Source organism: Antennarius striatus, chromosome 16 (assembly GCF_040054535.1).
Source record: "Antennarius striatus isolate MH-2024 chromosome 16, ASM4005453v1, whole genome shotgun sequence".
NCBI classification, from domain to species: Eukaryota; Metazoa; Chordata; class Actinopteri; order Lophiiformes; family Antennariidae; genus Antennarius; species Antennarius striatus.
The window spans coordinates 20512785-20529444 of record NC_090791.1 but is presented as its reverse complement, the minus strand read 5'-3'; the positions used below and the strand labels follow the sequence as shown (position 1 = coordinate 20529444).

General features: G+C 42.0%; 1 protein-coding gene across 5 annotated transcripts in view; it reads left to right on the top strand.

Moving 5' to 3' along the window:
• The first annotated feature begins 678 nt into the window (after positions 1–678).
• The window catches only part of LOC137609904 (NACHT, LRR and PYD domains-containing protein 12-like), a 36294-nt gene continuing 20312 nt past the window's right edge, over positions 679–16660 (top strand). For 3 of the 5 annotated variants that reach the window (XR_011038391.1, XM_068337260.1, XM_068337258.1), the window contains exons 1-5: positions 1070–1304; positions 2018–2287; positions 4802–4903; positions 6205–8047; positions 10123–10296. Coding sequence is in view for 4 of the 5 variants with exons in the window: in XM_068337260.1 (XP_068193361.1) it covers positions 2020–2287; positions 4802–4903; positions 6205–8047; positions 10123–10296 (2387 nt within the window). In the remaining variant the exon portion in view is untranslated. Of the gene's footprint in view, positions 808–1069; positions 1305–2017; positions 2288–4801; positions 4904–5226; positions 5300–6204; positions 8048–10122; positions 10297–16660 lie in introns of those variants that run through there. The other 2 variants (XM_068337259.1, XM_068337261.1) reach the window with 2 other exon arrangements.

Sequence of the window (16660 nt, the reverse complement as noted above, 5' to 3'; positions counted from 1 at the left end):
TTGGACATGTCCAGAGGAGAGATAGTGAATATATTGGTAGAAGGATGCTGAGTTCTGAACTGCCAGGCAGGAGGCCTAGAGGAAGACCAAAGAGGAGGTTTATGGATGTAGTGAAAGAGGACATGAAGGTAGTTGGTGTGAGAGAAGAGGATTCAAAGGACCGGGTTAGATGGAGGACACTGATTCGCTGTGGCGACCCCTGAAGGGAAAAGCCAAAAGGAAAAGAAGAAGACGATGTATAAACTGCAATAGTACAGCAAATCACTCTTTCCACTGTCTTGTTATCAGTGTCGAAGAGAGTTTTACATAGCAACGCTGTCGCCGAGAGCGCATCAATAAATAAATTTTCTTTATTTGTTAAACTTTTTCACAGTATATCATAATTTATCAAATCCTGAAGGAACTGAGAAGGGCTCGGTAAACTTTCCGTTACATCGTTATGACATCCGTGCCTTCATCTGGGACACGAGGTTCACCTTTACAGGGAAACTGTCACGTGATTCGCGACAACCTTCCTTTCTCCTGCAGAACACAAAGACCTGGAGGATGCCCTGCCCTTTCTGGGAAGGCGGAGCCTACCGCTGAGTGCCTCTGCTGACTGGCTGATACCTTTTCGTTGGAGGTATAAAAAAGAAGGGAGATGATTGGTGTAGAAAATTTTAGAGGGAATTTTCCCGACTGGAGGAGGACTGATGAATGGACTATGAACTGCAGTATTCACATCGTGTTATACTCTACCTGATTCAGGGTCAGTGAGCAATTCAATAGTTATATTGTATGTCAAATGATATAACACCGAATTATAAGGTAAGTGACATTTTATCACGTCTAATAAAACATACAAGAAGGTCCAGACCGCAAAAGTACTTATTTTCTTTAGCTATATAAAATATGTGAGACTGAATTGCCCGCTGTTGTTTTGTGCACAATAATTAAACCCTTATCCTGAAAAGTCTGAGCTGCAGTGAATTTTTAGGAATTTGAGTCAAATTGAAGTGAAAGCGAAAGTTAAAGAGAGAAAAATCTGGCGTTTATATTTTTGTTTTTATAAGGTTTTTTTTTTTTTTTAAATAATGTCTTCGATTTATAAAAGCTTACTCTTAATTGTAATTTATATTGGAACATAAAATGACAGGAGCATGGAATGACACAGGCATGAGTCCATGCTTTCATTACTTGTGAATGATAAGGAAGTAGAATAAGGAAGCAGCATTGGAACATAGAAACAAACACACCCAGAGTCTTCAAACCCAGATGATTTCCTTCCACTTTTCTTGTAACACATCAGTCAAACTGGATCTGAGGTATTGTTGACTTTCTAATAACTTGGTGGTAGGAGACAATAGGGTTGGTTTGATACGTTTAAGATTTTGAGTTTAGGTTTAGAATCTGTCAGAACTATCCTTCATTCGTCGTGACATGGATTCTGCTTTTTAAGTTCAGGCATGTTTTTGTCTGTTCCAGCATGTTCAGTGTTACCATTGCCAATGAGATTATGTTTTCAGTGTCATTTGTCTGTCCGTCTGTTAGGTAAGTAACGCATATTAGCTGAAGTCGTGTAGCAAGGGGGATTTGGATTGGGAAAGACTTATTAAATTCTAAGGTGGGTCTAAATCAAGCTTTTATCCCTCAGATGGCACAAAAGCAAGGCAACTAAGTCCCTCCTTTAGAACGCTTTTGTGCCGTTGGACTGAGCTGCAGCATCTTTTTCTGCAGTAAAATATGATAATGGACAAGTTAAAAACTGGGCTTTTGGAGTATTTGCTTTAACCTTTTGGGGAACAATGTTTTTCATTACACGAGATATTTAAGGTCCTCCAGCTATGAGACATGTTTAAATTGACATTTACTTTCTCAACCATTAGACTTTTAAATTGATATTGTGGAAGTCTCCAACATTCTCAGTATATGGTATCTGTTAAACATGGACTCTGCAATGGTCACTTAATTTCTCACCTTGAAGTACTTACAGCTCCTCTTGGTTCATGACGGTCAAACTGTTCTTTCATGTGAGCAGTGATGGCGTCACAGGTGGAGTTTCTCCTTGGAGTTCTGCAGGACTTGGGGAATGAGGAGCTAAAGAATTTTCAGTGGTTCCTGAGGCAGGCTGACATCATTGAAGGCTTCCCAGCCATCCCTAAGAGTCTACTGGAGCAGGCCAACAGACTGGACACGGTGGATCAGATGGTGCAGACATACGGACTTCCTGGAGCACAGCAGATCACAGTGGAAGTTCTAAAGAAGATCAGCAGGAATGATTTAGTGGAGCTTTTCTGTGAACCCAACAGTAAGTGCCAACATTTGATTTACGTTCATATTATCCTTCAGCAAAATTACTAACATAGTCACTAAACAGGATTTTAGCACTACCCCCCCACCCCCCACCCCAGTTGTTTTTGTAAATTTTCATTAAGTTAGACCAATTAATCTGGCTGTGGCTCATGGCCGAACAACCTCCACTATGTGACTTCCATATGGAATAATTCATTTTTAGAGAAATTAAATGTCTTTAAAAATGTTCACATTTTGATTAGTTTACAGTGAGCTGGATCCATTCCAGATTCACTCAACTAGTTATTTACTACTGATACTTTTTCCTGCATTGGATGTGGACAAGTACGCAAGACAAGCTTTGACCCTTGGTCTAGAGACAATGTGGGGCTTGCTGGTGTAATTTAAGTGATCAATATTGGATCGTACCAATATTTTTTCACTGTTATTGTGATTTAAACAATTTTATTTGCGCAAAAACTGTTTTGGGTTTTCATCCATTTTACTTACTTATAATACCAAATCATTGTAGAGAGCAGAGCAGGTCTTGAACATTCTCTTTTTTATGAGATTATATTGTGTTCTATGTATAATTTAGATGCTTATTCATCACAAAAGAGGAATAAATCTGATGAGCCATACAATGAAGTTAAGGGAAAGAGTAGTTGAAGCTAGACTAAGGGCGGAAGTGAACATTTGTGAGCAGCAGTATGGTTTCATACCAAAACAGAGTACTACAGATGTAGTATTTGCTTTGAAGATGTTGATAGAGAAGTACAGAGAAGGCCAGAGGGAGCTGCATTGTGTTTTTGTAGATCTGGAGAAAGCTGATGACAGGGTGTCCAGAGAGGAACTGTGGTATTGTATGAGGAAGTCTGGAGTGGCAGAGAAGTATGTTAGAGCGGTGCAGGACATGTATGAGGACTGTAAGACAGTGGTGAGGTGTGTGTAGGTGTGACAGAGGAGTTCAAGGTGGAGGTGGGACTGCATCAGGGATCAGCTCTGAGCCCCTTCTTGTTGCTATGGTGATGGACAGGCTGACAGACGGGGTTAGACAGGAATCTCCATGGACTATGATGTTTGCAGATGACATTGTGATCTGCAGTGAGAGCAGGGAACAGGTGGAGGAGAAGCTAGAGAGGTGGAGGTTTGTCCTGGAAAGGAGAGGAATGAAGGTTAGCCGCAGTAAGACAGAGTACATGTGTGTGAATGAGAGGGACCCAAGTGGAAGAGTGAGGTTACAGGGAGAAGAGATCAAGAAGGTGGAGGATTTGAAGTACTTAGGGTCAACAGTCCAGAGCAATGGAGAGTGTGGAAAAGAGGTGAAGAAGCGTGTCCAGGCAGGATGGAACGGGTGGAGGAAAGTGTCAGGTGTGATGTGTGATAGAAGAGTTTCAGCTAAAATGAAAGGAAAGGTGTACAAAACTGTGGTGAGACCAGCGATGTTGTTTGGTCTAGAGACAGTGTCCCTGAGGAAAAGACAGGAGACAGAGCTGGAGGTAGCAGAGATGAAGATGCTGAGGTTCTCTCTGGGAGTGACCAGGATGGATAGGATCAGGAATGAGTACATCAGAGGGACAGCACATGTTAGAGGTTCTGGAGATAAAGTCAGAGAGGCCAGACTGAGATGGTTTGGACATGTCCAGAGGAGAGATAGTGAATATATTGGTAGAAGGATGCTGAGTTCTGAACTGCCAGGCAGGAGGCCTAGAGGAAGACCAAAGAGGAGGTTTATGGATGTAGTGAAAGAAGACATGAAGGTAGTTGGTGTGAGAGAAGAGGATGCAGAAGACAGGGTTAGATGGAGGACACTGATTGGCTGTGGAGATCCTGAAGGGAAAAGCCGAAAGGAAAAGAATAAGAAGAGCAAGGTAGCTGGGGATGTAGTTCAGATTTATTTTTTTTTTTTGTAAAAACACTTTAATCGCACTCAAACATTTTACAATTTTACATTAGATGAAAGTGCTAAAGTGCTTTAAAAATACTAAAAACCAATAAAAAGAAATACAATTTAAAAATCAGTGCATTATATCAGGAAATTTGCAAGAGAGAGTATCATCAAGTAAAGTCCATAGGACATTTTTGTGACACCAGATGTTCCTAAAGTTATTCAGGTCTTTTGTCATTTTGTAAAAACCAAATTCTAGTTTTAAGCGACATCTGATGTTACAGCAAAAAACAGGAGCTGCTGCTGGAACAGTATTGTTTTCAATTCTCCTCTTCCTGGTCACATAAATTGCGAGTTTTGCCTCAAGAAGAAGAGTAAATATGTTTTCTGCATTTGACCCATCCTGTAGGAGCTGTCATTGTACTAATGGGGAGCAAATCCGGGTTCAGTATCAGGATAAAACAACACGGGGACTTCCAGGGGGTGGGGATCTTCCCTGTTGGGTATAACAGGGACTCCCATGCATGTTGACACCAAGTGCATATCTTCTGTGACGTCCTTTGAAAACAATTTGACAATCTTTAGTTCCCATTGCTATGACTTGTCTAAAGACTGTTCTCTCTGTTTATATTTTTTTATCAGAGAAAGTCACTGGTGATGGAGAGACTTACAAAGACAAAGATGATTCTTACTCGCAAGAGAAAGCTTTTCCACGCCCTCCCATCTCTGGTGCCCAGACTGAAGGTAAAGTTATGTCACTTAACAGTTTGGTTATTAAGTGGTTTGAATTATAGCATCCACTGTTGTCTCAAAGCCCATAAGCTGTGGGTATGTACAAGCATGTGCTGCATCAGATATTAATTCAATTAACATTCAATTCAATTCCTTTTCTACAAGTTCAAACTCTTAAATCCCAAATATGGGGTTCATTCCACAACAAAAAGGTCCACATGTTGGACAGCTTTCATTTACACGTAGACCTGCAGCTTCAGCAATTCTGACCTTGACCTATGCTTAATTTGGAGTGAAATAATTTGAAATAAACTTGTCTTATTTAGTAAAGTCACGCTATGGAACAGTCTCCTGACCACTAAGATGTGGAAAACGCTGAATGTTTGGACAGCACAAGCCTTGATTAAGGTTAGAGGAATATAGTTTTGATTAATTAGAAATATGATTCCAACTCATCTGAGGTACAAAATAGGAAATGCTTTTGCTACACGGCCTGTCAGAGCAAAGTACGTAAAGGTTTGTTCACACAGTTGTGCTGGTAAGGACGGGGATGGTGGTTATTTCTCCTGAAAATGCTCCATTGCCTTAGGAGTGTAGAATCGTATTACCGGTAAATACAGTGTGATGTTTTTCAGCCTGCCACCAAGGCTTCCTTCAAGATGATGCAAACAAAAAGCTAGAGAAACATTACAGGAACCGATTTTATTAGTATCTGAGTAGCCAGAATCACACACCTCGTCTCATGCAGACATTATACAGATGATTAAAGAGAAAAATGTTGGAGATTAGCGATGATAAAGAGGTTTTATGATACCAATAGCCCCAGTAACCATGTCAATTGTGAATCTTTTCTTGTATTCTAAGTTACAACACATTTCTTCGACCTTCATGATGTGATGAAGAACAGGGTATGCTGTCTGGTATGTGAGTCCCCAGGAATTTAGTGCAGTGAACTCTTTCCATAAAGTCAAAGATAGGAAGGGCATCTATGTTTTACTGCCTGAAAGTTGGGATGAGTTTTTGGAATTTGGAAATTTTTATTCTTTTTTTTTTTTTTTTGGTCTTCACTGTAAGTGTGTTTGCACCAGCCTTATCTTCGTGCACAGTTTGTTCACGATGCTTTGGCACGGTAGGGGGTCATCTTAGGTTTGTAGTACACTGACAGAAGCCCTGGCCCTCCTGCTACTGATTCAAAATACAGTAAATTAGTGTCTCAAAGTGGAAGCCGTCTGTGTGAAAGCACCTCAAGCAGACTTTGAAGACTGACGTGTCCTGAATTCCTACAAAATGATGATTGTGTCTATTCCTTGCAGATTTGTTGGTGCAAAGACCAAAGCCAGCACGATGCATTACAATATACCAACGCAAGCTGCAATCAAACCTAGTGGACAAGTTCATGTGTATACCTGAAGGGTCATCACAGCAGAAGGATAAGAAACATCTGGATGATATCTACACTGAGCTCTACATCATTGATAGCAGTGACACAGACATTAACAGGCAGCATGAGGTAGGGTACATTCAGATGAAACCAAGCAAACCCAATCAAGATGAGGGATCAATTCGGCTTAATGACATTTTCAACCACCCTTCTGGAAAAAACACCCCTGTAAGGACAGTGCTGACCAATGGGATTGCAGGAATTGGTAAAACATTCCTTGTTAACAAATTCATCCTGGACTGGGCCGAGAGACGAGCCAATCAAGACGTGCATCTCACATTCCCCTTCACCTTCCGCCAGCTGAATTTACTGAAGGGAAGAAGGTTTTGCTTGGCAGAGCTCATTCACAAATGTATCAGGGAAAGTCGTGATATCAGAGAGGAGGCTCTTAATTACATCTTTACAGAGCTCCAGGCTTCAGGGAATACCAACTACAACAAGAGTAAGTTTAAACTTCTTTTTGTGTTTGATGGACTGGATGAAAGCCGCCTTCAGTTATACTTTCATCAAGACAAAGAATATCGTGTCGATGAGCCGCTGTTGGTGAGGGAACTGCTGGCAAGCCTGATCATGGGGCAACTGCTTCCTTCTGCTCGCCTCTGGATAACCACACGACCAGCGGCAGCCAATCAGGTCCCTCTTGACTTTGTTGACATCATGACAGAGGTGAGAGGCTTCACAGATCCTCAGAAAGAGGAGTACTTCAGAAAGAGATTCAGAGATGAGCAGGTGGCCAACAGAATCATTTCCCACGTGAAGACATCCCGAAGCCTCCACATCATGTGCCACATTCCAGTATTCTGCTGGATTACCGCTACAGTTCTGGGGCAGACGCTCGGTGAAGGAGAGGAAATCCCTCAAACTCTGACTGAGATGTATACAAAATTTCTTGTTTTTCAGATGAAGCAGACAGCAGTAAAGTACGACACAAGTCAGAACACCCACATGATCCAGTCCCTTGGAAAACTTGCTTTTCACCAGTTGAAGAGCGGTACTCTGATCTTCTATGAGGCAGACTTGAAGAACAGTGGCATTGACATTAGTGAAGCTTCAGTGTACTCAGGGGTGTTCACACAGATCTTTAAAGAAGATGATGGGCTGAAGCAGTGCAAGATGTTTAGCTTTGTGCACCTGAGCATTCAGGAGTTTCTGGCAGCTGTTTTTGTGGTTCTGTCAGTCTTTAATGACAAGAAGGATGTGATGGCAGAACCAAGTACGTTTCTCCAACGTCTGTGTATTAGTGTCAAAAAAGCATCTGCAACTGAGGTCTGTATGAACGCGGTGGACAAGGCTTTACAAAGGCCAAATGGACACTTGGACTTGTTTCTGCGCTTCCTCCTGGGCCTTTCAGTGAAATCAAATCAGGATTTGTTACAAGGCATGTTGAAAGAAACAGGAAGCTGCACGGACACCAACATAATTGCAAAGTACATCAAAACGAAGATCAGGGACAATCCTTCACCAGAGAGGTCTATTAACCTCTTCCACTGCCTGAGTGAAATGAAAGACTGTGCCCTAGTGGATGAGATACAGCATTACCTGAGAACGCAGAGCCTCTCCACAGCTACTCTGTCTCCTACTCAGTGGTCAGCCCTGGTCTTTGTGTTGATGTCATCTGAAACACGACCTGATGTTTTTGACCTAAAGAAATACTCCAAGTCAGAGGAGGTCCTGAAGAGAATGCTACCATTGGTGAAAGCTGCAAAAACTGCACTGTAAGAACTTGGGTTAAGTTAATTTTTTAATATTCACACGTTAAATAAAGCAGGTAAAATAAGAATTAACCACGTCATTGCTTTTCTTAGTAAATATATTTCTTAAGGGGCTATGGACATGAAGTTTTCACCAGATGTTGGGAATAACCCATGCAACCCACACATGCAAAGAAATCAAACCTTAAATGTCCATATAAGATAAGTTACAACAAGAACCAAGGCAGTCACAGACTGCAACATCCTGCGACTTACCCTGACCTACTTCCAGGGTACCCTGAAAGTAGTTCCTGACAAGTGCATAGCTTTGACCTTTCAGGGTAGGTCAAAGCTGCACAATAACTTTGACCATAGATAGATGATCATAGATCAAACATCAAAGATCAAATACATTGCATAGCCGAAATCAATGTCATCACAAAGAAACAGGAAGAAAAACCCTCACCAATCCAGAAAATATGTTGTATTTTGCCCCAATATTTTGGATTCTATAAGAATATTATATTACATTATATTATGTTATATTTTACTATATGTCGTCGTGGGTTCTCTCCGGGTTCTCCGGCTTCCTCCCACCTCCAAAAGCATGAGCTTAGGTTGATTGGCCGTTCCAAATCGACCGTAGGAGTGAGAGAGTGTGTGTGTGTGTGTGTGTGTGTGTTTGTATGTCATTGTATGTGGCTCCGCAGTGCACTGGCGTTGTTCCCGGAGTGTCCCCCGCCTCACGCCCTATGCCAGCTGGGATAGGCTCCAGCTCCCCTTGACCTGCTACGGCAGATAGAGCGGCAGTACATGAAAATGAATGAATGTATTATATTATATTATTTTGTTTCTGCATCTTCCAGAAGAGGCAGGAACATAGGGTGACCTATAAGAGTGGAGGTAGGAGCACACAGGTAGACTACATCTGGTGTAGACGGTGTAACCTGAAGGAGATCAGTGACTGTAAAGTAGTGGTAGGTGAGAGTGTAGCCAAACAGCATAGGATGGTGGTGTGTAGGATGACTCTGGTGGGGAGGAAGATGAAGAGGACAAAGGCAGAGCAGAGGACAAAATGGTGGAAGCTGAAAAAGGAAGAGTGTTGCATGACTTTTAGGAAGGAGTTAAGACAGGATCTGGGTGGTCAGGAGGTGCTTCCAGATGACTGGACAACTACAGCTAATGTGATCAGGGAGACAGGTAGGAGAGTACTTGGTGTGTCATCTGGAAAGACAGAGAGACAGAGATGGGAAGGACGTGCAGCAGGTTAGGGTGATTAAGGATAGGGATGGAAGTGTGTTGACAGATGCAGAAGGGCAGAAGTGAACATTTGTGAGCAGCAGTATGGTTTCATGCCAAAACAGAGTACTACAGATGCAGTATTTGCTTTGAGGATGTTGATAGAGAAGTACAGAGAAGGCCAGAGGGAGCTGCATTGTGTTTTTGTATAGAGAGGTGAGAGAACTTGAGAGGTGGAGGTTTGTCCTGGAAAGGAGAGGAATGAAGGTTAGCCGCAGTAAGACAGAGTACATGTGTGTGAATGAGAGGGACCCAAGTGGAAGAGTGAGGTTACAGGGAGAAGAGATCAAGAAGGTGGAGGATTTGAAGTACTTAGGCTCAACAGTCCAGAGCAATGGAGAGTGTGGAAAAGAGGTGAAGAAGCGTGTCCAGGCAGGATGGAACGGGTGGAGGAAAGTGTCAGGTGTGATGTGTGATAGAAGAGTTTCAGCTAAAATGAAAGGAAAGGTGTACAAAACTGTGGTGAGACCAGCGATGTTGTTTGGTCTAGAGACAGTGTCCCTGAGGAAAAGACAGGAGACAGAGCTGGAGGTAGCAGAGATGAAGATGCTGAGGTTCTCTCTGGGAGTGACCAGGATGGATAGGATCAGGAATGAGTCCATCAGAGGGACAGCACAGAGGGACAGAGGGGGTGAAGTCCCCTCCCACCCCCTTCCAACAAATTGCACTCTAACTATAGAATTATCATGGGATCACCCCAGAAAGATATTTCATTCTGAGGTAATTTGTTAATTCAGCTGTTTTCTGTTATGATACGTAATCTTAAAATAACTTTCTTATTCTGTTCTGCTTCAAATAAGACTGGACAATTGTGAGCTCTCCCAAATGTCCTGTGAAGTTTTGGCCTCCATCCTTTGCTCCCCGTCGTCCACTGTGAGGGTGCTGGACCTGAGTGACAACAACCTGCAGGACTCAGGAGTGAGTCTAATCTCTGCTGCATTAGAGAGTCCACACTGTAGACTAGAAACTCTAAGGTCAGTATTCCTGAAACGATCCCTCATTACATCCCATGAAGCAGTGATGTGTTGTAACGTCAGTGTTCGTGTGTTCGTCCGTCCACCAAATGTCTTCACAACCGTTGCAGATAGAAAGATGAAACAAAAAGCACATGACTCGAGCAGCAAAGGAGATGAAAATTAGATGATGTCCTTGACCTTGAGAAAACTAGGTCAAGGTCAAATTTCAACTTTTATACCTTTTTTTCACATATCTCAGGAACCGGATAAGATAGAAAGACGAAACAAAAGGCGTTATATTCAGGGAAGCAAGGGGATGACAATTACATCAAAACCTTGACCTTGAAAAACAAGGTCAAAGTCAAATTTTCACTTTTAGACCTCTTTAAGTACACATCTCTGAAACTTGATGAGATATAATCCCAAAACAAAAAGCAACATTTTAAGGATGCCAGAGGCACAGAATGTGATGATGAACTTCACCTTTGGTAAACTAGGTCAATGTCAACTTACCACTTTTGTATCTTTTAGGGTGCAAAATTCTAGAGAAAGTAGGTGAAAGTAGGTCTGGGTAACATTTTTGAATTCAGGATGAATTCGGGATGTTGCAGTCTCTGACTGCCTAGTTAACACTTTGAAGGATTTCACAGACATATTTCAGACTAGCACAGCATTGAGGCACTTCTGCCTGGAGATCTGAAATGCAGAACCTATTCTCTACTCCCTCCCTCCCTCTCTCCCTGTTCTTCATCTATAGTGTCATGTTTTTTGTTTTCAGGTTTTCTTTGTGGGTTTATTGGTATCTGTAGATTTTTGCTTTCATGTCTGTTTTAAACCTTGTATCGATTACGTTAACTATGCAAAGAAATTACATTAAAGATGAGCCCCTATTCAGAAGTCCAAGTTGTTTTCTAGGAACCTAGGGTTGTGAATGACAGTAAAGCGAGATACGTAAATGGTTTAGATTACTGTATTGAATATAAAATAGCCTAGATTCATAAAGGAACACAATTAAACAATGGCAACAAACTAAACAAGTCAGTCAGAGACTGCAAATCCCGTGACACCCCTGAATTCAAAATTTTACCGACCAACTGGTGCATTCTATTTGTCATGAGGTTTCAGAGACCTGTACCCAAAAAGGTATAAAAGTGAAAATGTGACCTTGACCTAGTTTTTCAAGGTCATCTTTGGGATCTAATTTTCATCCCCTTGCCTCCCTGAATATAAAGCCTTTTGTTTCATCTTTCTATCTCATCCAGTTCCTGAGAAATGTGCAAAAAAAATACAAAAAGTTGAAATCTGACCTTGACCTAGATTTCCCAAGGTCAAGCTCATCATCTCATCTTCATTCCCTTTGCTGCCTGAGTAATGCGCTTTTTGTTTCATCTTTCTATCTGCAACGGTTGTGAAGACATTTGGTATTTGACACACAAACACTGACATTACAACACATCCCCGCTTTGAAGCGGGGTGTAAATACTAACTTGTTCACATAAATCAGAATTTTCTCTTTAAAGTTTCCCAGTCCAGTCAGTTTGATGCTACATTCTTGGTTTGATCATTGGGGTCCAATCTCCCTGTTCTTCATCCATAGTGTCATGTTTTTTGTTTTCAGGTTTTCTTTGTGGGTTTATTGGTATCTGTAGATTCTTGCTTTCACTGGTTCGATCATTGGGGTCCAATCCAGGTGTGGTTATGGTTAAGTAGACGTACACTATATCCTACCGCACATATTAGAAATGGTCTTCTCCCTCTCAGAGTTTCTAGGGTTGGATCGCCATCCAGTAGGCTATAATATCCAGGATCGGTTTCCTTTGATGAACGCGTCCTCTCTCTAAGAAAGCGATGGATGCTCCTCTAGTCCTGAACTCAGTCCCAAATCCACCCTCTAAAAAAACCCCTGACCTGCTGACCGGTCACACGTCCACAAAAGTCTAAGTCCCTAGTGTGCAGTGTCAGCTGAATTAACGCTCATATTTTACAACAAATTTTTCTTCAGTACAGATTTGCATACATACACAGTATTACTTTGACCAAACCTAAGCACTCATTAAAATACATTTTCAAAACTACATTGGACCACTGTTGGTCGAAGAAGGAGAGGAGGAAAGTGTGTTCGTAGGAAGAGAGAGAAGAGGAACACCAAGAGTGTAGGACTAAGAGTAGGGACGTTGAATGTTGGAACTATGACAGGAAAAGGTAGAGAGTTGGTTGACATGATGCAGAGGAGGAAGGTAGACATACTGTGTGTACAGGAGACCAGGTGGAAAGGTAGCAAGGCTAGAAGTTTAGGAGCAGGGTTCAAGTTGTTCTATCATGGTGTAGATGGGAAGAGAAATGGAGTAGGAGTTATCTTGAAGGAGGAGTTTGTTAGGAATGTCCTGGAGGTAAAAAGAGTGTCAGATAGAGTGATGAGTCTGAAGCTAGAAATAGAAGGTGTGATGGTGTGGTGAGAGTGTTTTTATCCAGCAAAATACCAAAATAAAACCAAAGTACAAGGAGGGTGTTTTTACAGCCAAAACGGGAATTCCTTTATTGATACGCAGATCATCAGTACAGATCAATTGGGAACAGCCCCTGGATGCATGCCTCCTGACCCTTTTATAGTCACGGTCCTTCATTCTTGTGTACGTGAGAGGTGTGAATGTCTTATTCATGGGAAAACAGGAAACATCAGATTTCCCGGCGAACATCCAAATCTAAACCACCACCCAGTGTCAGGTTGACCTGTTTACTGTCTTCCTGTTTTCTGGACAATCTGGTTATTCGCTGCCAAACTTAAAAATGTGTTTCCTCTGATTTGAAATGTGACCTACGCATGCATTATTTCGCTTCCACATAATCCCTCCTCTTAATGATATTATCAAAAACTAATCGCCGAAATAATGTATGGTGAATCAGCCTGTATGTCTCTATGTGTGTGACTAGGATTGGTGACGCTGTAAGTTTAGGGTTAAATATATGGTTGTGTGAACTCTAAACATCGGGATAAGTGAAAAAACTGAACTTAACATGAATATACTAACATAACTGGTCATCTGTTATCACTCCCCTGATGGGGGTGAAAGACCTGGCGGCTGTTTTTAACCAGGAAAAGTCCCCCATGGCCCCCTTCCCGTTGGGCGACCTTAAACAATAAATCCTAACATACTGACCAAATACATCACACACTGAAATCATTTACTGGAACACAGAAGTCATTCTAATAATTCTGAATGGTATGAATTAGATGACCTCTTCCTTTAAAGAACACAACATTGAATATAGAATATGCATACATGTTTTTTTCCCCCCAAAATATTGTTAAGTCATAAAAGTGAATATAAAATGATTAAACAGAATGATTTAACTGATGATAAAATTGATGATTAAACAATGGTTACACAGAATAGTGAGAATAATGTCATAGTGATATCCTGGTGATATATCCATATGTAGTTGTAATGTATATCCCTATCAGCCATTGTCCATCGCTCTTCATAACAGTTCTTCCTCATAGTTGGAGATTGTGAACACATCTGGCATGTTCTCCCTCCTCTGCGCCAGAAGAATTCTGCGCACCAGTTCGTCAGCCGTTAGCATACTTAGCATTTGGACTTCCAGTGTGTCCTTAATGAGGTTCATCCTCTTGTCCATTGTTCTCACACACCATTTCCTCAGGATAGACACGATGCAACATGTCAATAAAGAGAGTAGTATCAGCATTATCAGTATAATTATCCCAGATTTAGCCAAAACGGCTCCCCATTTTCCAAACATGTCCTCTAGCCCATCCCACTTCATGCTTCCACCCCTACCAGCATTGTCATTCATTTCAAACTTTAAAGCTTCAAGTTTTCTCATAGCAACAGAAAATGTTCCCTCAGGTGACGTGTTATTTGAGATTAATGTACAACAAGGTGTTCCAAACATTTTACACACTCAAAGGTCATCGAAGCTGGTTTCACACTTCTCTGTTGAGGTTTAAACACCACTTCCTGACCTGTCTCCTCAATGTGGGCATTTAGATTCTCCACTCTATCCCAATCGTCATAATCACTGATCTCTGTTCCAGTCATAGGTATTGTTGTGATTTTTGTATTAAACGGGGGCTGATGTTATTTTCACAGTAGTAGTAGTTGGACAAATTGTACTATCTGGATTCAGCATAGTCACATGATCAATAATGTTTGGACTAGGTGTTGTGGCCTTTCTAATAATCTTAACGGTGGTTGGGGAAGCTGTTGTGCTGACTGTAGTTTTTTCTATCATAGGTGTCGGTGTTTTAATCTGCATATTGAAACCTGTAGGTCTTTTAGTTGGACGCGTAATCTGCATACTAGAAATTGTAGGTCTTTTAGATGGAGTCTTATCACTCACCGTTTCCTGGTACACTCGTAGACCCAGACGTCCTTCCCTACATAACTCTAACCTCATTATTCTCATCCCAACAACTATCGTCTACCCCAGTTTCAAAATGTATTTTCCAATCACACAATGGGAAGTTTACATTTCCTGTAGTCTTTGTATCTTTAAGGAGGATTAACAATTTAACAATACTTGTGTCTAGCTAAACCTGCCAAACCCCTCGTTCAAGTTTCAATGTTATCCCACATTGTTCAATTCCCCACGCTGCTCGTAGCGTCACACTAGCTTGCAAATCATGTGTGGTGCCACAGAGTACATTCTGCTCTTGGTTCAGTATATCATTTTCCAAAACTCTAAATCTTCGTTGGGTATCCCTGGCAGTTACATCCTTACTTGGAATCTTTAAGGTTATTCTCTTACCCACTAGTGTTCCTGCCAACATTGCTTCTGTCTGATAAACTGGATCCATATTATCCACTCGATTTAGTTTAGTGTATGTTTTAAGGTTTGTGGCTCTCTCACCGTTTCTACACTTTACGTCGGCAAAAAACTCGTCATTAGGATTCATTCTCCTATCTAATTTTACTTGTATCTGAGCTCTTGATCTATGGTGATGTTTATGTGACATGAAAACTTGTTCATACTTATCTGCCCTTCCCCTGATTTCATCCTACATACAATGGTTTTATTTAATTCAACATTTATTTCACATTTTGTCCCCGTCTGTCTAATCCCATCAGAAATGATCACTGTTCCTGTCCACTTCCACATAGTGTGAAGATCTCTTACTTCTCCTGTCATCTTGCTCCTGGTTTACTGGTTGTGTGTCATCATGAACATGAGATGAGAATGCCAGCATGGGCTTCAACACAGTGTGAATTGTGAATTTTGTGGTTGCATCATACTCATCTTGATCATGGCTGTGCGGTGCTTCCTGGAGCGGCTGTGACTCCAGCGGATGTCTCTTGTTCTTTAGCTTCAGAATCTGAGTCGGGCTCCTCAGAACAGCCCCTTGTGTCCCCAGATTGCCTGTTGATTGCCACATCAGGCTTCACATTACCCCCATCAACAACCACATCATCTTCCTCATTGTTTCTGAGTTTCATTCTGCCCTTTGTCTCTGGCTGGACTTTGGTGCAGTGGCTCAGATGATACCACGTGGTGCTTCCCTCGACTTGGACCGCTGCTGGGGTCGCCCCCACCACGGTGTATGGCCCTTCTTTCCGTGGCTCGTGCCACTTTTGTGTTCAGAAAATTATGTGATAGACAAGAACTAAGTGTTGTGTTACCTCTGTTTGTGTAAGCAGATGCGTTTTGTGGTCATCTCCATTGTTAAATGGAGATTCCCAACAACTCACCTCAGTGTGGAGATCCTATATGTATCCTATATGTTCACTCCACTGCTGAGAGTGTGACCCCCCCCCCCCCAAAGGGATTTAGAGTACACCCCTCTCCACAGGCAGTGGAGAGTGTGTGTACCAATGGGGAAATGTCTATAGCCATGTGTTTTCAGCTGGAACAATGGAAGCTAACCTTCCCATGAGCCCTTGGGACTCAGCAAAGCTTCATTGTCGGGGTCTGTGGTAGCTAAGACAATATTACCCCCCCTTTTACCTCCACAGCCCTCACATGAGCAATGAGCACAGAATTACCAACAAAACTGTCCCTACAGCAGCGTGATCATGTGTTAGCATTAGCATTAGCGACATTGTGAATGTGAATTGTAGAACCTGACTAAGCTGCCCCCCCTCTCCAACAGAGGGATGGACGATGTCTGGACAGGTAAAGTCTGCGGCCTTTTCTCTCGTTGGAGTCGGGCCCCAATAGGGCCTCCCGCTCTGCCTTCTGATATGACGGGGGCGTTTCCAGTCTGCCCACCGCCCGACCGATGCTTCTTAGGAGCAACTGTTGAATGCAAGCAAAAGAACAGCATCCACAGAAAACAAACAGCAATTCTGTTTTTCTGCAATTCTCTCCTATCTTTAGTAAAACTATTGTCCTTGTTCATGGGTCCTGGCTGTCGCAGGAGGGC